General features: G+C 44.9%; 2 protein-coding genes across 2 annotated transcripts in view; both read right to left on the bottom strand.

Annotated features, from left to right (window-relative positions):
- Positions 1–7,896: 7,896 nt before the first annotated feature.
- On the bottom strand, positions 7,897–12,920 carry LOC115479802 (ras-related protein Rab-1B-like). The gene is made up of 6 exons (XM_030218004.1): positions 12,826–12,920; positions 11,456–11,528; positions 10,499–10,594; positions 10,313–10,408; positions 9,707–9,838; positions 7,897–8,584 (listed from the first exon to the last, which is right to left on the bottom strand). The coding sequence occupies exons 1-6, from the start codon at positions 12,837–12,839 to the stop codon at positions 8,390–8,392; spliced, it is 606 nt and encodes a 201-aa protein (XP_030073864.1). The 5' UTR covers positions 12,840–12,920; the 3' UTR covers positions 7,897–8,389.
- A 7,035-nt stretch (positions 12,921–19,955) lies between these two features.
- Positions 19,956–25,324, bottom strand: part of LOC115479720 (kinesin light chain 2-like) — a 33,335-nt gene continuing 27,966 nt past the window's right edge. The window contains exon 16 of the mRNA XM_030217861.1: positions 19,956–25,208. Coding sequence (XP_030073721.1) covers positions 25,125–25,208 — 84 coding nt within the window. The 3' untranslated portion in view covers positions 19,956–25,124. The remainder of the gene's footprint in view (positions 25,209–25,324) is intronic.

Raw genomic sequence — 25,324 nt, 5'->3', positions numbered from 1 at the left:
TATCTTGTAAACCTCTATCATATCACCCCTCAGCCACCTTTTCTCCAGGCTAAAGAGTCCTAGCCGTCTTAACCTCTCCTCATAGGGTAGTCGTCCCATCCTTTTTATCATTTTTGTCACCCTTCTCGGCACCTTCTCCAATTCATTTATATCTTTTTTGAGATGAGGCGATCAGAACTGAACACAATACTGAGAGAATTAAAGAGTCATGGGATAGGAGGCAATGTTCTGTTGCAGATTAGGAATTGGTTGATGGCTAGAAAACAGAGGGTAGGGTTAAATGGCCAATTCTCTCAGTGGAAGAGAATGATTACATTTGCAGATGACACAAAACTATTCAGAGTTGTTAGAATTCATGTGGATTGTGAAAAATTGCAGGAAGACCGGGCATCCAAAAGGCAGATGATATTTAATGCAGACAAATGTAAAGTGATGCACATTGGGAAGAATAATCCAAATCATAGTTACTTGATGCTAAGATCTTTCTTAGGAGTCAGTACCCAAGAAAAAGATCTAGGTGTCATAATAGACAATATGCTGAAATCTTCTGAAGGGTGACCAAAATGATTAAGGGGGTGGATCTAGGCATCATCGTTGATGATACGTTGAAACCCTCTGCTCAGTGTGCTGTGGCGGCTAAGAAAGCAAATAGAATGTTAGGTATTATTAGGAAAGGAAAGGAAAACAAAAATGAAGACGTCATAATGCCTTTGTATCGGTCCATGGTGCGACCACACCTCGAATATTGTGTTTAGTTCTGGTCACCTCATCTCAAAAAAGATAATGTGGAATTAGAAAAGGTACAGAGAAGGGCGACGAAAATGATAAAGGGGATGGGACGTTTCCCTATGAGGAAAGACTGAAGCAGCTAGGGCTCTTCAGCTTGGAGAAAAGATGGCTGAGGGGAGATATAATAGAAGTCTATAAAATAATAAGTGGAGTGGAACGGGTAGATATGAATTGTTTACTCTTTCCAAAAATACTAGAACTAAGGGGCATGTGATGAAGCTACAATGTAGTAAATTTAAAACAAATCAGAGAAATGATTTCTTCACTCAACGTGTAATTAAACTCTGGAATTTCGTTGACAGAGAATGTGATAAAGGCAGTTAGCTTAGCTGGGTTTAAAAAAGGTTTGGCCAGCTTCCTGGAGGAAAAATCCATAGACCTTTATTAAAATAGACAAGGATAATCCACTGCTTATTTCTGGGATAAGCAGCATAAAATGTATTGAACTTTTTTGGAATCTTGCCAGGTATTTGTGACCTGGATTGGCCACTTTTGGAAACAGGATGCTGGCCTTGATGGACCTTTGGTCTGTCCCAGTGTGGCAATACAGTGTGGCAGTACTAGGTTAGGACTCTTCAGCTTGGAAAAGAGATGGCTGAGGGGGAATATGATAGAGGTCTACAAAATACTTAGTGGTGTAGAACAGGTTAACAGTAAACATAAATCAATTTTTGACTCTTTTGAAAAGTACAAAGACTAGGGGACACTTAAGGAAGTTACGTCACTACTTTTAAAATGAACAAGAGGAAATATTTTTTCATTCAGTGAATAGTTAAGCTCTGGAACTTGTTGCAAGATGACGTAGTATCAGCGGTTAGTGTCTGGGTTTGAAAAAGGTTTGGACAAGTTTCTGGAGGAAAAGTTCATAGTCTGTTATTCAGACAGACATGAGGAAGCTACTGCTTGCCCTGGGATTGGTAGCATGGAATGTTGCTACTATTTGAGTTTCTGGCAGGTACTTGCAACCTGGATTGGCCACTGTTGGAAACAATGGGCTAGATGGACCATTGATCTGACCCAGTATCTCTATTCTTATGTTCTAAAAAATAAAAGGCACTCTTTAGCTGATTCAAAATAAGCACTTGATGGGTTAGGAAGAACCAGCCCGTTATCGTTCAAAGATGGAACATGACAGATTGTCATGGAGGCTCCCTACACTTTGAATTTTATCAGTTTTCTCCCTCCCATCCTTGCATTTTGATGGGAGTTGCTCTGGTATTTTCAGTCCCTGAGCTCTCTGTGTATTTCAGCCTTCCTATACCTTTGCCTATTTTTTAAAGCAAAATAGAGATGTCCAGCAAAAGCTCTAACACTGAGCATAACGATTACATTTTGCACTGTCTTCAGGTCATTCATGCCCAAACTAATGACAGTGCTAATCAGCAACACACCTGATATCTGACATACTTAAATTGAGAAAGCTTCGACTCCATTTTACTCACATAACCATTCCCACCTCTAGTTTCCTTCACATTATATCCACTCCTAAATCAGCAATAGCAGGGTCTTGCAAATCCAAATTCTTCAGAAAGGCATCCAGCATCTTGAAGTTTAGAAGGTAGCAATGGATTCTTGGGTGAGTGCTGTCCCCTGCAGGCTTCTGCTGGTTACTCCACCTTCATTTTTTTTTTTTTGGTGGTTTATTTAGTGAGGGGTCCTTTTACTAAGGTGCGCTGAAAAATGGCCTGCGGTAGTGTAAGCATTTTGGGCGCGCACAGATCCATTTTTTCAGCGCATCTGCAAAAAATGCTTTTAAAATTTTTGCCAAAAATGGACGTGCAGCAAAATAAAAATTGGCACGTGCCCATTTTGGGTCTGAGACCTTTCTGCCAGCCATTGACCTAGTGGTAAGGTCTCATGTGTTAACCGGGTGGTAATGACCTGTGTGTGTCAAATGCCACTTGGTGCACATAGTAGACGCACATCAGAAAATAAACATTATTTTTTGCACTGTGTATCAGGCATGCACCAAAAATGAAATTACCGCAAATGCCATGTGGTAGCTGGGCGATAACTCCACATTGGCATGCATTGGGCGAACGTAGACACTTATGCAGCTTAGTAAAAGGGCCTCTGAGGGTTAGATATCAGCAGGTGTAAGCGTTTTTTTTTTTTGTTTTTTTTTAGCAGCCACTGCTAGTATTCTTTCTTTCCCACATTTTCCAATCTAGGTGTTGGTTCAATGTGGCTTACTTTGGGTAGATCAGTTACAGTGCTGTTTGCAATAGTCAGGAGCTTTGTTCATAGTCTGTTAGTGGTCATACATGTGTGTGTTGGTTGTTATTCAGGCTGAATGTCTGGGTTCATTGAAGAAAAACTTTCTGAAGAGGTGGGTTTTCAACTCTACAGCTTTTGGTTTTGTGTTCCAAATCTTGGGGCCGATGTACGTGAAGCTGGTTGAGTATGAGGATTTGTATTTTATTCCTTGGCACTTAGGGAAGTGTAGGGTGAGGTAGATTCTTGCTCCCTTGCGTGCAAGTTCTATTAGGTTTAACATGCATTTTGGTACTAGGCTGAAATTTAATCTGTAAAGCAATGAGCATATCTTGAATAATACATGTGATTTGATGGGTAGCCAGTGTAGGTTTTTGAGCAATGATATTTAATACCAACCCATGTCCAAAACACCATCACTAAATACCTGCATTGACGCAGCTGGCTCTCTCTTATGTGGTTAAGGGCCTCTTTTATCAAGCTGCATTAGCGGCTCCCGATGCGGTAATGCTGACAAAGCCTGTTCACTTTGCATGGGCTCTGTCGGCATTGCCGCATGGCTTGATAAAAGAGGTTGTGTGATACTTAGCACTTAACCACCTAAGTGACACCACATAAAGATAAGACTGTGTTTCATGTGGTCCAATCAGGCTGCTTAACTTAGGGGCCTTTTTACAAATCATCGGTGCACGCTAAATAGGTACTGTCGGCCCAACATGGCCACCAGCAACAGTTCCGCCTCGTGTGTGCCATTTCTGGCTTGCCAGAACATTTTTTTAATAGAGCGGTGCTAACAGGGCATCGCAATACGCTATCCAGTTTTCGCAGAAGCTCTTATCATCATCTCAATGGGTGCCGGTAAGTGCTCCCATCACACAGTAAGAGTAATCTTACTACATGGCCATTTTTATAGGGTTTATTTTTAACCTGGTGCAATAAAAGGGCCCTGGCATGCGGGAAAAGCATCCCCCCCACTACTACCATAGGGCCCTTTTTCTCACAGTTTAGTATAAGGATCCTTAGATGGTTAAGTCGTGAATATTTGTACCATATAATACCCAATACTAATCAAAAATGATCAAACCACCATATATTAGTTTTTCTAGACCTCAGTGGCAATTTTTTTCACTTGGACCACTCAATCTGCGCTTTGCCTGCCTCTTTCATTGGTCACTATTTATTCATCTTCTTAAAAAAAAGCCCAACAAAAAACAATTCTTATAAACTTCATAGACCGCTACTAAGTGGACTTGGGAAAAATCCACAATTTTGGGAATAACTTGTATAAAATGTTTGTACGTTTGGGGAGCTTGCCAGGTGCCCTTGACCTGGATTGGCCGCTGTCGGGGACAGGATGCTGGGCTCGATGGAACTTTGGTCTTTTCCCAGTATATTACTTATATACTTATGTATTTATTTTCAGTATTTAAATATACTACCTAGACCTAAGCATTTACAATTTTCTTTTTCAGGTACTGGTACTGTCCCTAATGGGCTCACAATCTGGGGCAGTGGAGGGCTAAGTGACTTGTCCAGATCACACAGCGCTGCAGAGGGAATTGAATCTACTTATCTTCTTAATGTTATAATGGGCTCGCTACCAACATGGGCCATATTTTGCCTTTTTGCATCAGGCTGCGGTCCTCTACTTCCAACTCGGATTGAGTGGTCCGTGTGACAAAAATGTTGCCACTGAGGTCTAGAAAACTAGTATACGAAACAGTGGTTTCATCATTTTTGATTAGTGTTGGGTATTATATGGTACATATGTGAATGATCTCCACTAAGTTGGACTGGTGCATTTGATTAGGTGCATTTAACTGCATAAGTGTTGACTCCGCCCCTGAACCATCCACAAAATTGCCAGCGTTCATTTTAGTGGTCAGTGCTGATAGCGGTGCTGAAGATCAGTGGATAGTTCTACGTAAGTGATTTAAGCAGCCAGGAGTCACTGCTAACCATTTAAATCTTGAGCCTTCAGAGCTAACTTATGTACAACAGCTAGATTTACTAACAGACACTAACACCATTAATGTATTTGTTTACTAAGGGTCCCATTTTAATGCAGTGGGACCTAATTACTAATAATGTGAATTAACAGCAGTGCATATTAGCAACTTCACCCAAGGCAACAGAGGATGAAATGATTTGCCCAAGGTCATGAGGCACTGTGGCACAACAGCATGATATAAACCCTGCCTTTTCTGGATCTCAGCCCATTGCTCAAAGCCCCAAGCTAATCCACTGTTTGAGAGGAAGCTGGTTGACCTTTGGAAGAAGGTTCTTTCCTGCAGGAATCAAAATGATTAACGCAGTGCGCATAATCCATGGAAAAGTGACCAGAAATGGTTTATAGAACTTCCTATGAGGTTTCCAGCATATGTCAAACCGGCTTTTACTTCACTATAACACCATACAGCTTCATTTACAACTGTCAGGTACTGTCCCCCAACTCTCCTTTATATCAGCCTAGCCATTTGGGACCATCAAGTGCAGCTCTCTTCAAACCCATTCAACATGAATCCTCAATCTGGCTACCAGGTGTCGGTACTGAGTGACAGCCGAGACTCCTCTCAAGCACTGTAAAGGCTGGGCGAGGGACTCAGACCCAGAACTCCCCTGTCGACAAGGAACAGGGCCATATGTTTTTACATTAATCGCTATGAAAGAAGAAAATTTGACTAGTCAAACTGCTGTTTCTGGGTTTAAAACCAGCCCAATATGTTCCTGTAACACAGTGGAGGGCTGGAAAGTGCATGTGGCCCAACTTGTGGCCATCAACTTTCCATGTCATGCACCAGTTACACCTCATACTAACTTCCAAAGTAGTTAACATTGCAAAAGAAATGTAATGGCACAGGAGAACTTCAGACCTGAATGGCAGTGGGGTGGTGGTGAATATGGTAGACAAGGCATTGGCACCCCACCTTCTTCCAACCACCACCACCACCCTGTACAGCCCAGATTGAGAGTAAAAATAAAGCAGGAGTGATTGACTCATGCAGCCTGTTGCTGGCAGACAATGGAAATGCAATTAAAGTGTAGGAGGGAGGCTGCTGCCAGAGAGGTTTGGCCCGTGTTAAGAGAATCAAATTTTAAGCCCAGCCCAAAAGAGATGCTCACCAATCTGTGTGTCCTGGAAAGGCCTTTCATTTTTATTGTTCAAAGGTTTTATAGTTTTAACAGTGGAAGCAAACATACAAAAACCATGTAAAGAGCAGAGTCCAGAAGCCCTACAACAAAAGGGAGAATCTGTGCTCCTCCTGCCCCAGTCATATGCAGTCTGCACACCAGCCTCTAGCCCCGCTATTACACAGGGAGCAGCAGGTACAGCCCTTTGCAGAAGGGAACTTGCCTTAATTATCAGGGACCCGTGGTCAGACAGCTCCTTGGCATAGTCCAGCCAGTTCCCAGTTTAACGTACAGACTTTCAACTTCCTAGATCAGCTTTCAGCTGTGCGCACTTAAGAGTTAATTCCAGCAGCAGAGTGGGAAATGCAGGCCTTGCTGTTGTCCATAGAAACCTTTCACTCTTCCTCCCCTCCAGCCCCCAAGTGTTTCACTAGGTTAACTGACTAACCCTCAGCACATATGAGGCAGCAAGAAACTATTGAACCCTAAGAGGAGTGGGGATGACAGGAGTCACGCAGGCTAGGGCTCACGTCTGAACAGGTAAGGCCTGCCAGCAATTAATTAACACTGATGCAGGACCAGCACAGGGCTTTTCTCCCCCCCCCCCACCATCCCACCCCACCCCCAAAGAATCTACTGATTATGTTTCAAATAAATATAATTAAGGAATTGGAACATAGAACAGAATTATTTTCCCACCACCCTTTTCTGATTTTATTTGAGCTTCAGTTGAAATGAAAGCCTGTCGCTGCCCAGCATCATTGGTCATGGCCCGCTGTGCTGTTTGTCCACAGAAATTGCTGTCAGGGCCACCCTTAAAGAAAAGATACAGTGCAGACAGAGGGAGGATAGCCACCGCCAATGCTGTGTCAGTTAAGCAAGCTACGATGCTTACATCCCCCCTCCAAAAAAAAGGGGAGAAGAGAAAAGATGTAAGATCACACACTGAACCATCCCCATGCTGCCTAACCCTACACCCTGGAGATATGTGAAGTAGCAAAGCAGGACAGACTCTCCACATTTATCAATAATGCACATCTCACCTAGTTCACTTCAGAGGGGAAGGACAACAGAGTTCTAGTATCTGAGCTGTTTAATAGCTTTCAAAAGCCAGGTTACTGTTAGCTGGTGATGGGTAAAGGGCACCACAGAGTGATAAAGTGATCTGCTCCAGTGCCACACAGTCAGTGGCTGAGGCATTGGCAGATAAAGGGACTTGCCCTGAAGTCACACAGAGTCAGCAGCACAGCCTGGGAGTAGAAGTGAGGCAGAGTCAGAACCCAGACTTAGTCCTGACTCGCAGTTCCAACAAACATCGCTGGGTCTCTCCCACCATTCACTTACAAAAAGATGAATCAGACTTACTGAAAGGGTTAAAAAAATTGTTAAACAAAAAAAAGACCGCCCCACCCCACATACATATTTCCTATCTCCAGAACAGACCTTAAACGTATCTGGGAAGCAAATTCTATATGCTGACTTGCTTATTGCTTGAAAAAGAGGACTTGTGAGAGCTGTGCCTGTCTCTTTAACCTGGAACTCTTGGCACAGGCCTCTCAATTTACTGCAAAGCAGCTCTGGAAATGAAAAATTGGGTTATATTCAGCATCTGCAGAACACAGCCTATGCTTCTGATGCTCAGTTTGCTCTGCAGTAACTACACACATCATCGAAAAAATGATCTTAGCAGGGGAAACCAATTTTGGAAGAATCAGAGGGCTCAGGAAAAAAAAGCAACATTTTAGCGCTTAAGCAAAATGATTTTTTTAAATAAGTAGATGAGAGGAAAACCAGCATCAGTAGGACACAAAGCAGCTACCATAGATCAGCAAAGATACAGTGGCACTAAAGTAATCCAGTGAATGCTTGTTTTCTCAATTCTGTGAGGAAAACAAAAATTATATACCTCTTCCCTCTCACCACCTTCACCAAAGCTCCATCATTTTCTGGAATGCTGTATAATCTCAAACAACCCATAGCCACAAAAAAAAAAAAAAAGCGGTTAGAATTAAAAGCATACACAGATAATTCTGTGGCCGTACAGTTAAGAGACACCAGAAATAAGCTTCACATTCTGATGTTTCGTTGATGCCTGCATGAGGGAGAAGATAGAACATCTGCCCAGCCTCTGGAGCCAGTTGCATTAGAAATGGTGCCAGCAGCCTGCTACTGGGTGGTGAGAGCAAAGGTCCAGATACTCATCCCCCTTCCAGATCCGGTGTGAGTGCCGCTGGTAAATCTCCAATGCCTCCCTTCAACAGCAGCCCCCACTAGAGGCTTTCACTGGTGTGCTGTCAATCTTCAGGTGGGTACGCTCCCCGGTGGACGAGGCCCCGGGACCCATGCGCTTTTTAATCTCGGCAGCCATGGTTAGAAAAGACTGCTCCACGTTGGTGGTGGTTTTGGCACTTGTCTCAAGAAAGGGGATCCCCAGCGAATCTGCAAACTCCTGCACAGTAGAAAGTTAGGGATATTACTCAGAAAAGAAAAAAAAAAAATAAGAGGTATATTCCACAGACAGCACCCCTCCCCCCCCCCCCCCCCCCCACAAACTGTTGCCCAAAACACTGATTTACCAATGCACTTTACTCCTGACTTACATCATCCTCTGTTCCAGTATTGAGGCCTCCCATAGTAGACTGCCAATACACCCGAACCAATCCTCGCAAACCAGCACAAATGGCAAACAGACACAGTGAAGATGACGACAAAAAAACACACAGCCGGTGATGGTGCTGTAAAACTTTAATCAAAACATGGCTCAACACAAGCCTGTGTTTTGGCCACCTGGCCTGCATTAGGAGTCTGATGCCACTGTTATATTCCAATAACCATAAATGTTATCGATTTAAAACCTCTTATCAATGAGCGACATTTAAGACAAGTGACCCTGTACCAGGATCGCCTATGGATTTAAATCAATAACATTTATAGTTATTGGAATATACGACTTCAGTGGCATCGGACTCCTTGTGCAGGCCAGGTGGCTGAAACATAGGCCCATGTTGAGTCGAGCCATGTTTTCATTCAAGTTTTACAGCACCATCACTGTCTGTTTTTTTCATTTACATCTTCACTGTGTGCTTGCCATTTCTGCCAATACACACCCCATGACCGACTTGCAGCACCCCCTAGTATTCCAGTACTGACCCTACCTCCACTCCCCCGCCCTCAAAGCTCTACTAATGCACATCAAACCTGTCCTGAAGCATTCCCTGCTATTTCCTCAGCTGTGCCATAAGCACATAAGCACCACCATACTGGGAAAAGACCAAGGGTCCATGAAGCCCAGCATCCTGTCTCTGACAGCGGCCAATCCAGGCTTCAAGAACCTGGCAACTCCCCCCACCCCAAAAAAAAAAAAAAATTTAATAATGTTCAATGGACTTTTCCTTCAGGAATCTGTCCAAACCCCCCTTAAACTCCATAAGGCCAGCCGCTGCCACCATATTCTCCGGCAACGGGTTCCAGAGTCTAACTACACGCTCTGTCAGTATCACTACCCTTTGCCATCCTGTCCTTTGCACTACCGACTTCTGGATTCCTCCCATGCTCCCTGCTGAAGGCTCACCTTGGCTGTGCTGTAGTCCACCACTTTCTTGTTAGTCAGATCACATTTGTTTCCTACAAGCAGTTTGTTGACATTTTCACTGGCGTAGCGCTCAATCTCCTGCAACCACTGCCTCACGTTATTATAGGATTCCTGAAACAAGGAGATGCATCTTTTAACACAGCAGCCCAGCCTGCTGGAGGCCTTGATACAGTCACCAGGACTGCACACAGGGAGAAAGGGGAAATATTAAACTGAAGCAAAGGGTCACACCGAGAGGCAGTTACAGAGCAGGGGATTAAAACTAAACTAAGAATATCACAGAGGCCTAGCCGGAAGATCTGATCCTGTCCTACAGCAAGTGATAAGAATCCAAGCTGGAAACAGCCAAAGCTGAAAAGGCAAATAACCAACAGTAAACTACGTTGACATTAAGTGCCCACGAGCAATGATTTCAGAAAGAGTGTGGGAGCAGAAGCTCTACCTCCCAAGACCAGGGAGAAGCTGTATTCAGACCCACTTCTTTCTTGGGCCTCCCTGCACTACAGGGTTGCTTAGACAGAACTTATGCCACTAATGACTAATCTCTGGTCAACCTGTGATCAGCAAGACCCCTGCCCACCTCACCTGGTCAGTCACATCATATACCACAATGATGCCATGGGCGCCTCGGTAGTAACTGGAGGTGATGGTACGGAATCGCTCCTGCCCCGCTGTGTCCCACTGGAAGACAAATACCAGCTATGGTGAATAGTCTGCAGCCCCCCTCCCTCCACCCAACTTCTTCCCTCCAGAGAATCACCCCCTACTTACTATCTGCAATTTGATCGTCTTCCCATCCAGTTCAATGGTCCGGATTTTGAAATCCACTCCAATTGTACTGATGTAGCTCTCTGTATATGTGTCGTCCTGCAACATGGGTGTAAGGGCACAGGACATCATTACAGCTCAAGAAAGACAACCATTGGAATACTTTATGACCACCTCCCACTTCTCTCTAGTGCCAATGCTACACAGTCCCTATTTCATGCCCTTTATCCCTCCTCCTACTAATCTTATTTCTTGTTCTCCACATCAATTTCTTCTTCACACACATTCTTTGGCAAGAAGAGATCACATTTGTTTTCTATGAGCAGCATGCTGGCATTTCACTATTTCATCTGCTCTCACACTCTAGGGTTAATCTGTCACCACCAAACTCTGAAGCTGGGGACCCCCCCCCCCCCCCAAACCTGAAGGGCTTTCCTCCTACAAATCTTGGGACAGCAGCAGGGGTCCATAAGGAAGAGAGGCTGACCAACCAAACCAAATCTACAGCTGATACTCGCTGCTTGGCTTCAGCTGGAACCAAAGCCCCCCCCCCTTTCAAAAACACCTGGCCCCTCCTCGGGTTGCCTGACCATCCTGTAGGCCCTACCTTAACAAACCCTGGTGGTCTAGTGGCCTCTTCGTGGGCAGGAACAGAGCCCACTTGATCCTGCCCGCTGCCACCACTGAATCAAAACGGCAACCCTCCCCTCCCCCCCCCCCGAAGAGGCCACTAGACCACCGGGATTTGTTAAGCTAGGCCTAGGGAGGGCCTACAGAGTGGTCAGGCAACCCAGAGGGTTAGGTCTGTGCTGAGGGGGGAAGTGGCACAGCCCATTTTTCTGCAGGGTGGGAGTGCGTGATCATGAGTGACAGAAGTGTTTCGGTTTCTGCCGCAATGTTTCGGTGCTAAATCCAAAAACAAAACCGAAATTTGGTCAGCCTCTAAGAAGGAATACTCACAGCAAATCGCAGGAGGAGGCAGGACTTCCCCACGCCTGAGTCACCAATCAGCAGCAGCTTGAAGAGGTAATCACTAGAAAGGAACCAATAAGAAAGGACAGAATGTGAGCAGGAGATGGGACTATGGAGATAATTTGTATGGCCTTCTGCACAACAGATTCACAAGGACTGAAGCAGCCCTTGCATATTAAGACAGTGGGAGTTAGCTGTGCTGCTTCCCACAGTCGCCAGTGTGCCCGCATATTCAATGCCAAGCTGATTCTGGTGACCGTCATTGAATATCTGGTTTATCTTTGGACGATTTAAACTTAACTAGCCAAGCCAATATTCAGCGCTAGCCAGTTAAGTTTATGGCAGACTGATTTGGCAGCCAAACTTTAGCCGGAGATGCACTGAATGTTCGCAGATAGCCAGTTGTCTCCTGCTTTATATTCACGGAGAGCTATTTAATTGCCAGGAGCTGTTCCTGGCTGGTTAAACAGTGCTGAATATAAAGGGATCAAACTCCAGGTTTCCCATCTGCCTGCGCAAAAGAAGACAACCACATCCCGACCCAAACCACATCCCGACCCAAAACCCCAACTCTGAGTCTCACAGATACACAGTTCAGCAGTACAGAGCATGAACAGCACAGGTAATGTAAGCATCCTCATATGACAAAATCCCTTTACAGCACTGGCCCTCTACCTCCTTCCTTCTCACCCAGTACTTCCCTCACCGGTAACTGTCTTGTCTGTCTGTATTATTTAGATTGTAAGCACTTTCGAGCAGGGACTGTCTCTTTGTGTCAGGTGTTCAACGCCGCGTGCGTCTGGTAGCGCTATACAAATGCTAATAATAATAATTATGGGAAGAGAGGTACAGGGTATAAAAAGCAATAGATCAAAATAACAGGCCAGCTGTAAACAGGGTCGAAACTGTACAGTAATGAGACTAAGGTGTCTCTGGCGTATAAATAAACTTGTGACAACTGTACTAAACAAATGTGAAATGGGGTTAAGGTTCTTCCCTGCACCTACTGGGCTAGAAACGTCCGAGAAAAAAGTGGATTGTGAAGGCCAAGCTCCGGCCCTGCCTCCTTAGGGTCAGGAACGTTTAAGAGGCATCATGCAAGAGAGTCACATATACTCCAGTCTCCGCCCTTTCACCCAGCCCCAAACTCCCACCTATACCCACTCGCTCGTTCCCAGGTTCCCACCGTGGGACACTCATCCATTCTCTCCTCTCCCCCGTCCCCAGACTCCCAGTCACAAGCTCACCCCCCCCCCCCCCCCTCCATATTCTCCATCACAGTGTGAAGTCTGGGTAACGTACACCCCTGAAATTTTAACACTGGTCCCAGCAAGCACTCTGAATTGAGCTCCACTCACTATTCCGGGTTCATGTCTCCGCTCTCCCGGTGTCCCACCACCACCTCCGCTCCGCACCTGACCTCACCCGCCTCCACCTACTTCCGTTGACGCCATACAGCACCGCCCCCGTGTGTGATCTCACCCAGCTCCTCCCTCCTCGACCAAATTCACCAATCTCCACCCCCAACTTCCGCAACATCCCTCCATGACGTCACCGAACCCCGCCCTTCCCCTTATGACATTACTGTCCTTCGGACGTCAAAACAAGGAAGTTTAATCAAGGAGGTAGATAAAACAGGAGACGAAGTGACGTCAAAACGTTGAAGCCAATGAGGTCTGTCTGTTTCCCCTTCACCGTGCGGCCGTCGTTATGCGTACACTCAAAGCAAATAAAACCCATGAGCTGCTGCATCCACGTTGTTCTTCTTCATTGTTGGTAGCATTTTTATTTAATCTCACTTTTATTTTCAAACATGCCAGTTGGTGCAGCACACATGTACATAGGGGAAGTATGAAAATGGAATAACTTTTCACAGGTAGAGTGTGTCACTTGGCTGGGCTGGTTATAGGGACACCCTAGTACAGTGATGGGCAACCTTTTGAGCTTGGTGTGTCAAAATTCGCCAAAAAACCGAGCATAACTCGGGTGGTGTGTCACTTCGAGAAAAAAACCATAATTTTGCGATATTTATAGTTTAAATAACAAAAATGTATAATTGTAATATAAAACTGTATTTAATAAACCAAAAACTAATTATTTAACTTACCTACTTAGTGACTTCTTTGTTCATCTGTCAGTCGGTTTCTTTTGTTGGTCTTGATATTATTTAACTTGTCTGGGGTGCCATGAACTAAGATAAGTGAGGGGGAGGGGGAATTCTTTAACTAATCTGCCTATTAGTGACTTTTTTGTTGCTGAATTTCATTGGCTAAATCTTCAATTGAAGGTTGGTATTTTGTACACTTCAAGCCCAAGCAAGCGCTACTAACTTCATCTGTCAATCTGTTTCTTTTGTTGGTTTTGATATTATTTAACGCTGAGAATAAGGTTTCACAAAAGTACGTAGAGGGAAAAATTGTGAGTAAAGCCATTGCTATATTTTTCAGGGTGCTAAAAGTGTCTGGTATCGGATCCAGGCACTCCAAATTTCCTGGTAACTCAGATATTCTCTTAATAATTGCATCTTTATTCTGCATATCGTGAAATAGAACTGGTGCACATCTTAGGAGAGTTTCTTTAATAAATTCTCCCTCACTGAGTGCTTTTCCATGCTGAGCTATGGAGTGAGCAATGCTCAAACTTGCAGATGTTAAATTTGTAGAACCTTTTACAAATTTAAGGATGGACTTAGATTGGCTCTTATAAAAGTGTAGCTGCCTGGAAATGTATTCCTTCCGTTCATCCTCACTTTTTTTCAAGAGCTGGGAATGATTAGTTTCAAAATGTCTATTTATATTCCACGTTCTGCTTACTACCGTTTCAGTACATAGAACGCAAAATGATTTGCCATTTTTTTCTATAATGCCATACATCTCGGTCCATGTCTCTTGAAAGGGTCGGCTACTGCTACTACCACTTCCTTTACTTAACCTTGGTTTTTTATTTTTTGAGTTCTCCATCAGGGGGGCAGAGACAGAAGATAGAATTATAGATAGCCTGTTAGCCCTGCAGGCAATTAAGGGTTAACTAGCCTAACTGACCACCTTATGTAAATTAAGATGGCTGCCGCTATTTCTAATGGCGGGAAACGGCACCCATAGCACATGCCCTCGCCTCTCCCAGCCTCCCCCTCACCTATCTCAGTAATGGTGGTCAATTACAAATCCACGACACCCCAGAACAGTAGATTGGATGATGGTTGCTGGTAATGGTGATCACAGGGCCCTCAGAGATGCGTCCCCCACGGCATTCCGCTGCTCTCTGCTCCGCCAGCCAGAAGTGAGGAGCCGGGGCAGAGGGAGCAGCAGGGAGGGAGCCAATAGGAGCGCACACAGCACACCCCCAGCGGGTAAACATGCACCGGGTGATTTCGCCGGGGGGGGGGGGGGGGGGGGTCGCGCTGCACCGGGGGGGAGGGGGGCGCATCGGCGATCCGCCCCGGGTGTCAGCAAGGAACTCCGCTGCTTCTCTGTATGCGGCCACATGCGGCCGCGTGTCACTGAAAATGGCTACGCGTGTCAGTACTGACACGCGTGTCATAGGTTCGCCATCAGGGCCCTAGTAGTACTATTTATATGCATGCAGAGCTTTTTTTTTCTCCTGGAAAATGGACACTAAAAGTCTAAAACAGACATAATGTTATGAGAATCGGGTGCTCAACATTCAGTTTCTATGTATTTACTTATTTACCATTTATATCCCCTATTAAACGTGAATTAGGTTGAAACCTGGGAGCATTAACAAAAATGTTTTTCCTGTGCCTAGATCAAAAGAGAAAGATGTGTTGTGGGAACTTGCTTCTTTTGTTTTGTGGAATGCAGTGGTATATTATAAAAATGCACTTAATATTGTTTATTGCTACTATTTAAAAGAGAGATATTTAATAACTAGGAAAAAAAGGCCCATTTCTGACACAAATGAAACGGGCGCTAGCAAGGTTTTCCTCGGAGTGTGTGTGTTTTAGAGTGTGTGATACAGAAAGAGTGAATGTGTGAGTGTGTGTGACAGAGCGAGAGTGAATGTGTGAGTGTGTGTGACAGTGAGACTGTGTGCGAGAGTATGTGTGTGTGTGAGAATGAGAGTGTGTGCCAGGGGCCCCTCCCACCGTTTCAGGGTCCGCCTGCGCCCCCTCCCTCCCAGTTTCTGGGTGCACCTGGCCCCCCTCCAAGTTCCATGGTCCAGCTGCCCACCCTCCAAGTTGCAGGGGCCGCCCACCCTCCCACCCAGTTCCAGGATCGTTGACCCCCTCTCTCCCTCCCTCCCAGTTCCAAGGTAGTTGCCCCCTCTCTTTCCCTCCCCTCCAGCCACCCACCTGCAACGTTGTAAAGCTGACTCCGTGGCTTCATTGAAGTGAAGGGTTCGTAATTTTCGCAGGTTCGTCGCTCTGTAGCCATCTGTCAGCCCTGCCCTCACGCCTCTGATAGGTCCGCCGCCCTCGACGTCACAACGTGATGACGTCAAGGATGTCAAAACTTGATGATGTCGAGGGCGGTGGACCTATCAGAGGCGTGAGGGCGGGGCCGAGATGGTTACAGAGCGACGAACCTAATGATCCTTACGAACCCTTCACTTGAAGCCACGGAGTCAGCTTCAGAACGTTGAAGGTGCCTTTTATTATAGTAGAGATGAGGGCAGGGCTCTCTTCATGCAGAAGTCCAGAGTTACTACTACTACTTATTTCTATAGCGCTACTAGACGTACGCAGTGCTGTGCACTTGAACATGAAGAGACAGTCCCTGCTCAACAGAGCTTACAATCTAATTAACAGAGTTAGTCTAAATGTGCCAACATTGTCCAGTTCCAATAAGCCATACAGAGTTCAATAGATGGGGTAAACATCAACAATACATAATAACCCAACATCTCAAAACATTCACACTGCATACACAAAGGGCAAAATTTTGCTCTTCCCTCCTCACTGGTCTGTATAGACTTTTATTACTTTTAATTTTTTAATATTAGAAAACTATATAAATTTGAAAACTTTTTATACATTTTTGCATTTTATCATAAGAAGCCAAGGAGTTATCTTAATCATATGAGGAACCATTTATGGACAGTTGCCTTAAACTTTGTTTTCATTCTTTCATTGTTTTAATTCTGTGGCTACAATTCATTATCAAGAAATTTACCTTGAGCTATGCCGCATGAATGTTTTGAGGCAGGTTATTATGTATTGTTAACATTGTTCAGTTCAGCACACTATTAGCCGCCAAGTTCATACAAAGTTAATTAAGTTCAATGGAAAATAAATCTGTTGGCTCAGGCTGCTTGCTATATTCCATCAGTGCTTCATTTTTGCTACCAAGTATTACATATTAAGGGCATTTGCTTTAAACTTTGTTTTAATTCACTTATCCAGTCCTTACATGCACATGGTTCTGCTTTTTAAACCCAAAGGTGAATCCTAAGGTTGGTTGAACAATTAGGTATGAACGGTGTTGTTTCTGACTTTACTTGTTTTGGACTGCTTTGGGTCTTACTGATCTGCACATCTGCTGTCTGGAATTTTGGAAGATGGAAATGAGAAAATAAAAATTAAGTTTTGGATGTAGAAGTTGTTGTTTACTCTTGCAATGTGTGTATGGATGCCTGTTCTGGTGTATGCATGTGATAATATTTGAATAACTGACTATACTTACTGTATGGCTATGATTTCTGAACATGCGGCATCATTAAAGGGCAGATTTTTAAATGCCCAGTTGGGTATATATGCTAATCTCAACTTTGTGACATTTTTAGACATATCCATCTATTTGCTCCCATGATGTAACTGAATTCTATTATTCAGTCTCACTGTATTTTCAAATGTAAACCACATTGAACCTGACTTTGGTTGGGATAATGTGTGATATAAATGTAAAAAAAAAATCATTTATCCTCCACCTTTTAAGTCACTACCTATCCAGCTCGATGGTGATGGCACAAGGAAAGCAAATTTGGTCTAGTGAGGACTATTTCAAAATAACCTGTTCCTTAGTTGGGCCCTATTACCATATTGAAAATGACCATACCACGCCTCTGTGGTTCCACTTGAAAGGATTATAAAAACTTTGAATGCAAGCTGTTCCGGTGGGATAGGCAGTGCATTAAAAGGTAGAGGACAATATATTCTTATTTATTTTGTTACTTATTGGACAGCTTTTTAATTTATTTGAAAGCTTCCCATACCTAGATATAAATATATCATGGAATAAAAACTGAGTATCACTAAAACAGCTTCAAAAATTATGGTAGCTGGTAGCAAAAGTAGTTAGAAATTCTGTATGGTTTGTGCTCATTTTTCTACACTGCTCCGGCTATAACATATTGTGCAGCTAGAGCTGCTGTTTCTCCTATCCGTTTTGTGTGTATCTTTCTGATATATTTGTATCTTGCAATTTTTATTATTATTATTAATTACATTTGTACCCCACGCTTTCCCACACATAGCAGGTTCAACGCGGCTTACACAGTAAATAGAATTACAAAGTCTTGAAGGAGAATGTAACAAGTTGTAGTAAACATAGTAGTAGTGGGGTTTTGAGGATATGTAAATTGAGCATAGAGAGGTAAACAAAGATAGGATGAGCAAAAGGAGAAGAGATTGGGAGGGGTAAGGAGTAGGAAGGATGGAGAGGAAGAGATTGAGGAATGAGCCTAAGGAGATTGTGAGACATGGTCAAAGGTATAATAATCATGGGGGCAGGAATCACGTGGGTGGGCTTAAAAAGTTAAATTGGGTCATTAGGGTAAATGCATTTCTAAACCAGATTTCTTCAAGGGAGAGCTGGATGAACCCTTCCACCAAAGTTTGACTAAAGGTTTATATATTATTGTAAAGTAGAGGAGTGTGGTAGCCATGTTAGTCCACTCTTAAGGTTATCAATAGAAATCAAACAAAATAAAACATGGAAAAGAAAATAAGATGATACCTTTTTTATTGGACATAACTTAATACATTTCTTGACTAGCTTTCGAAGGTTGCCCTTCTTCATCAGATCGGAAATAAGCAAATTTGCTTATTTCCGATCTGACGAAGAAGGGCAACCTTCGAAAGCTAGTCAAGAAATGTATTAAGTTATGTCCAATAAAAAAGGTATCATCTTATTTTCTTTTCCATGTTTTATTTTGTTTGATTTCTATATATTATTGTAAAGATGTAACACTGAACTTACAGGCTGCTCAGATAGGCAGGTTGCACAGGATAGCAGGCCACCTAGCAGAGCCCCCTGTAAAGGGAAAACAAGTGGGAATTCGGGTGGGTGTCTAAAAAACATTTTCTTTTTGAAGTCAGTTTTACAGTTCTGCTGGATGGTACTACCATATTCCCTGCCTCATTCTCTTCCACCTGCCCAGTAATACCACCTACAAAAAGCAGGCAAGATAAATGGGGTTTTTAAAAAAAAAAAACCTTTTAATAATTTATATTTACAGAGATGCACAAGTACATTATTGTAAGCACTTAGTGTTCTACGGTGCAAAATTTGTTTGCATGATCACACAAGGTAATAACCCCAAAAGAAACATATCACACACTGTACCTCTGTGAAACTGTTTGCCTCTTGGGTTCACATATATTGAAACTAGGATATGCACAAAGTGAGAAGCATGGCATAACTTACCCTTCCCTTAAGAGACAGGCAAAAGGCTACAATGTGGCTCTAGAGGCTGAGTCAGTCCTGGCTCTTCCCCCTCTACTTAAGGAGAGAGGTGTAGAGCTTGGTTTTTCCAGTCATCAACATGAATACCAGAGGTAGGAATCAAAACTGGCTTCACCTGTTTTACAGACCTTTAGGAAAACACAGCCTTACTCCGGGGGAGGGGGGGGGGGGGGGTTCTGTACAAAAAAACTCCCAAAACATATTGAACACAAAGTTTGAAAATTCTGGCCATAATTTTTAATATTCTACAAACTGCTAATATGCAATATTCTGCACAGTGGAATAATTTACAATAGTTTATTTTTTTAATGCACAGAAGACTCCCCACATAAGGCCTGAAGTGCCCCTGCCTTTCCCTCCAACTGCAGTTCTCTCCCTCATATTCCAAACACAATCTAATTTTGTCTGTCACCAAGGTCCTCCCTGTATGAATTCCTCCTCCCCCCACCCAAATTCCCCATGGCACATCCTCAAGCTTGATTCCTTCACACTAATGGCACATTCTCAGCTTGCTCTGCCCCCTTCCCCCATTCCCACGGCACACACACTCAACCTTGTTCTGCTCCCCCCACCAGAGGCGTAGCCAGACCTTGGCGGGAGCCCGAGGTGGAGGGCACAGTTTAGCCCGCCTCCCCCCACCGTCAGGTACCTTTGATGGCAGGGGTCCCCAACCCCCACCAGCAGGTCTTCTTCAGCGCCAGTCTCCGGCACCTTCGCTGATCTGTTTGTATGAGTCCTGACATCCTGCACGCTATGTGCACGCAGGATGTCAGGACTCACAAAAACAGATCAGCAAAGGCGCCTGAGGTGCTGAAGGCTTCGGCTGGCGGGGGTTGGGGACCCCCACCAGCAAAGGTATCTGGCAGCAGGTGAGGGAATCGAAAGTGGCAGGGGAGGGTCAAAAGTAGAGGGGGCCCTGCCCCCCACCCGATCCCTTAGCATACCCCAGTCTGCTCCAGTGACCCTCACACCTTTGTGCTACTTACTCGCTTGAACTTTGGTTTGCTCCTGGTCACCTCAGCTTTAGATGCTGCAGACACCTTGCCACATGATCGAGGGGGGGGGGGGGGGAATTAAAGAGAGCCACAAATGCTAGGGCCTGTGTAAAATTCGGAATAGGTAGGGAAATCTGTAAATTCTGCACAGAATTCCCCAAGAGTAAGTGGTTAGAGCTGCCACCTGAGATAGGGGAAGTCGGGGTTCAATTTCTGCTTCTATTACTGATGTTCACTGTCTGAGGAGATACAAGCTTAAGGAGTTATTTATTGATAGCACTCATGCTAACACCATTACAGCAGATAGCAAATAACCCCTTTCAATTATAAACCTGATGGGGCAGGAAAATAGTTTGCTTGGACAAGTTCCTGGAGGAAAAGTCCCCCCAAAATTATTAGGCAGGCAAACTTGGGAGAGCCATTGCTTATGTTTGGAATGAGCTATAAGAAACAGCTCTACTCTTTGGGAGCTGCCAAGTATTTGTAAACCAGATTAGTCACTGGTGGAGACAGGATTCTGGGTTCATCAACCAGGGTAGCCATGCTGTGTCAGACCCAGGTCCCCTCCCGGTCCAGTGGCTCCATGCACAGGGTTGGCACGTGATTCAGGTTAATTGCAAAGGCCTGGTTCTGCTCTGGTTTTGCAGTTACGGGGTGTGCAGTTTCTGTAACTGGAAGTCTACAGCTGCATTGGAGCAGCAGAAATGGATCAGAGGTAGGCCTGAGAAAGGAGATGAACTTATCTACAGTGTGCACTTGTCAAGGCCTGGAGAAACCCTCGGCACAGAAGCCTGGTTATAGATCTGCTCACCAGCCTGCTACAGTTCTTTGGTCAATTGACTAAGCAACCCATTCCCACGCTACGCCCAACTGTGACAGCCTGTAAACACAACACATTTCAAGTCTTGCACTTCCCCGGTGAGTCTGGAACCACTGCTGCACTTTTGCTGTTATTTACTTTTATTACTGGGCACTGGTGTTGGCAAGAATTGTACATTTTACCATTATTTCTTAATTTGCTAAAGCATGCTTTTTATTTTTGGCTGGCTCAAAGCGCTCTGGTAAAAGGGAAGCGTAAGTGCCCAACCACCTATGTGAAGGTCAGGGTACTACAATTAGCAGCCTTAAAATGGAGACATTCTGTAAGAAATGGACTTAAATCACAACCTCAGTGAAAAGCATCTGATGACATGATCTATATTATGTGATACATGTGAAGCCCTATTTAACACGGAATGTCGAGATAGGAATTAGGGCATGGAAGTTGGGATGTGCTCAATTCTAATGGCATTTTAGAAAAGGATCTGCCGCTACAGAGCAGGGTGCTCGGGCCTTTGCTGACACATGCAGCAGAAGCAGCCCTTTTACAAAGACCAGCGTCATTGCATGCCATAAGTCCCTATGGACTGTCGGAAGGGAACTATCCTTGTTTTACAAAGCTACACCCTGAAAAACATGAATGGCACAGACCCAGCAGCTTCCACGTACAACCAGTGACATAGCTATGGGGCCTGGGCCCCCTCATTTGGCTGGCGAGGGCCCCCAACCCCCGCCAGCTGAAGTGTTTGTCCAGTGCTGGTCTCCACCGCATGCTTGTTTTAGTGAAACTGAGCATGTGCGACACTTTGCGCATGCCCAATTTAATTAAAACAAGTGTACACGTGTTACAACATGAGGGGACGATCAGGGCAGGCAATGCAGCGGAGACCAGTGTTGGACAAACGCTTCAGCTGGCGGGATTGGGGATTCTCGCCAGCCAAGGAATGCGAGGCAGAGGCAGTGGCGACAGGGAGGTGAGCCAAAATGTCCCCCCCCCCCCGTCAAGGAGGTCTGGCTACGCTACTGCATGCAACTTCGGCATGTATGCAGTTGCCCTATTTTACAGACCTACATATTCAAATGCCGCCAATTCAGTAATGAGGCTACAATTTTAACCTGGCTTCATTTTGGAGATGGCCATAAACGACACAGGCTTAAAGAGAATGACACCCTTAGGTGACGCCCTGGTTAAAACAGGCACGTTTTAAAAAGCTGTGCAATGCTGTTGGGTAGGTGGAAATTCTTCCCTCTCCATGTGGATTCTTGTGAAATAAACCCAAACCAGACCCCTTGCGGAAATCCACCTGGAAATAGCAGCTTTCTGAAATTAGTTTTTACATATATGTACAATATACATGTGTAAATTCCAGTATTTCCATACAGAAATGGTAAATAGAGCCTCTAAAATAACCATGACAGTCTACCACCTACCAAATTATTACGATACAAAAAAATTCACATCTTTTCACATTTCTGGGTTTTTCTTTTCTATTTTAGTATAAATGACTGAAGCGTTATTTGTCAATTTTAATCTATTCCTTTGACAGCAGCAAACTAGGCTGCAGTGGAAGGCATTTCTGCCTACCTTTGAATGAGTTGCATCTGTGACTCCTGTGCCATGATGTATGCTGGCTGCCGCAGTCCTATTTTTCCAGCCCTGGAACTAACGGTGAGCTTCTACTAACCCCCTCGCTTGCAGCAGTCACTCGCTCGCTCTCCACGAAAGCCACAGAGGTGGCCTTTAGCCGGGGGCAGGAGGAGTCAAGGAGGGACAGCGCGGCTCTCTGTTCCATCTACAGACAAAGAGGGAGGCCCCAGACCAAGGTGTAGATCAGGGAAACATTGACAGGAATGAACAGTTTTGTGAACCAGAGCCTCAGTGGACTATGATACATACAGCTTGATGGCACGAGGCTGAACACTGTTTAAGTCCCAGCTCATCAAATTTCCCCAACGAGGGCTGGAAGAGGCAGAAATCGTACAGCAAGAAAAAGCCTGAAAAATTGGCACAAAGGAATCTAAACAGGCATGGGGAAGTCACAGACAACAGACATCTACCTGAGAATACCACAAACTCCTGTAAACTGGAGAAAATAACTTAAGACAGGGGTTCAGAAAGGGACGTGCAAACACCGACCTTAAACCAGGGGTGCTCAATTTCCATCCTTGATGGCAACAACCCGCTCAGGTTTCCACAATGAATATGTATGAGATCTATTTGTATACAATGGAGAAAGTGCATGCAAACAGATCTCATGCAAGCCCTCAAGTACTGCCACTGAGCACTCCTGCCTTAAACTTTCTCTCTCTCTCGCCACCCCACCAGTGATGACACTAGGCTGCCCCTTGCTTAGCTTTCTCCTAAGCTGCGCAGGCAAGGACAGCTGAGTTCAGCGTCTCAAAAACAGGGTTCAGCTATTCTGTATGGCTCAGCTACCATTTACAATCCGGGATACATGCTTCCCTCACTTCATTATTCTCTGAAGAAGAGGTTCTCCAAGCTAGACCTCAGGACAGATCCAGCTTTTCAGGATATCCACAGTGAATATTCACAAGCTAGATCTGCATACAATGGGAGGTGGTGCATGCAAATTATCTCATGAATATTCACAGTAGATATCCTGAAAACCTGACTGTCGTGGTATGTCAAGAACCCCTACTCTATAGCTTAATGCTAAGTTCACACTTACAGACCAGCTACATGTCCCCACTGGGCTCAACTACCTGAACACAATGTGGGGCAGAGATGCCTTTGGCAACACCCATACCTCTTATAGGCCACAGCTATTCGATATACAGAGCAATGTAGAGAGCCCAGCCATTCTATACACCAGGGCAGTGGCGTAACCTCCCCTCCCCCCTCCCAAAGTGCAGCGTCCTGAATGGCTGGTAGGGATGCCCTAGACCTGTCAGCTCCGAGGCCTGAATCTTTTCCTGTGTAAGGAAGTCAGTGGTGTGCTTTCCAGCCGCTGATGCTGGCACTCCTCGCACATGCTCAGTTCGCACACATGAACTAAGCACACGTGAGGCGTGCTGGCACTGGCGGGAAAGCATACTGACGACTTCCTCACACCAGGGGGGGGAGGGGGGAGGAGGTTTGGGCTGCAGAACTCTTCAGCTGGCGGTGCAGCCCTGCCTGCAAAGATAACATTTTCAATGGGGAGGGAGACCAGAGAGGCATGGGCGGTTCCCCCCTCCCCCATGGGCTAGTGACTACATCCCTGCACCAGGAGTAGCCAACCACAGTCTGAGGGCTATAGCCTAGTTGGGTTTTCAAGATTTCCACATAAGCATGAGGTTTGCAAACAATGGAAGCAGTACATGCAAATTAATCTCACGCATAAAAACCAGACTGGGTTGTGGCCCTTAAGAATCGTGGTTTCCTGCCCCTGCTATATGCCCTGGAGTTCCCACCACAGGATCCAGATTGAACTTTAAACCTTTCAGCCCTCAGCTACTCTATATAGACAAGACTACAATCTCAACAGTTACATGGCTCATAGTCCCTTCCCGCCATCCCAGCAATTTACACAACATTTTTTCACATTCATTATTTTGCAGCATTTCACCTGCACTGCTGAGATATCAATGCAAATGAACTTAAAAAAGAAAAAAAAAAAAGACCCAGTTATGGTCCACGGTACCAGCCCCTGCCCCCTGTGCTGGCTTATCCTATAGCTCAAGCCACCCTTTCAGGTAGCATTTGTTTTGTGAGCAAGGGGGAGAGGGGGCACATTTCAGCTTTTTGTCCATCTGTCCTTTCCTGCCTCTCATGGCAAAACACAGTCATAGCTTTGCTGGTGCATCCCACAATGGCATGGCGACCCCCTCCCCCTGGCACTCCATATAACCTACAAAGCAGCACCAGCTCCCCCTCCCCTCCCCTCCCCATAAGGCAGAATGTGCATACACACATTTTTAATAAAGCTAGGGTACTGACATGGGATGTAGGCTTGCTGCATCAAGTGTGACTCTAATGTGTGCACACAAAAAACAAACCACCCTTGACCCCTCCCCCCTAAATTATACCCTCCCCCCAAAGGTTTCAAATTATAATTTCATTCCTATGATGTGTTTCTTTGTGAGAGAGGTATCAGAAACTCCAGTTCGTAGTGTAGAATGGGACAGCACCTCTGTCCTTGAACCCCACCTCATCCAATCCCCAGGAACAGGGTGGGGAAGAGGGAAGAGCATAATGCTTCAGCCAATCAAGGAACTCCGTCGTGAGAGGTCCAGGTTACTGGTGCTGAGGCCCTTACGGTCTAAGAGACTGGTGCTGGTCTGCTGAAGAGAGAAGAAGAAATAAACCAGACAGGAATTAAGTAATCCAGTGTGAACTTGCAGGGTGTCCTGGGGGAAGGAGGAGGAAGAGATTAACCTGTGCTTCCCCCCCAAACCAA

Source organism: Microcaecilia unicolor, chromosome 11 (genome assembly GCF_901765095.1).
Source record: "Microcaecilia unicolor chromosome 11, aMicUni1.1, whole genome shotgun sequence".
In the NCBI taxonomy this organism is placed as follows: Eukaryota; Metazoa; Chordata; class Amphibia; order Gymnophiona; family Siphonopidae; genus Microcaecilia; species Microcaecilia unicolor.
Note: the sequence above shows the minus strand (reverse complement) of the source record. Positions and strands in the feature narration are given on the sequence as shown.

Coding starts and splice junctions, on each gene's coding strand:
- LOC115479802 (XM_030218004.1), bottom strand. Junction 10,409..10,498: donor AGACGATCAAATTGCAGATA/GTAAGTAGGGGG, acceptor TTTGTCTTCCAG/TGGGACACAGCGGGGCAGGA. Junction 8,585..9,706: donor TGGACTACAGCACAGCCAAG/GTGAGCCTTCAG, acceptor TCTACTGTGCAG/GAGTTTGCAGATTCGCTGGG.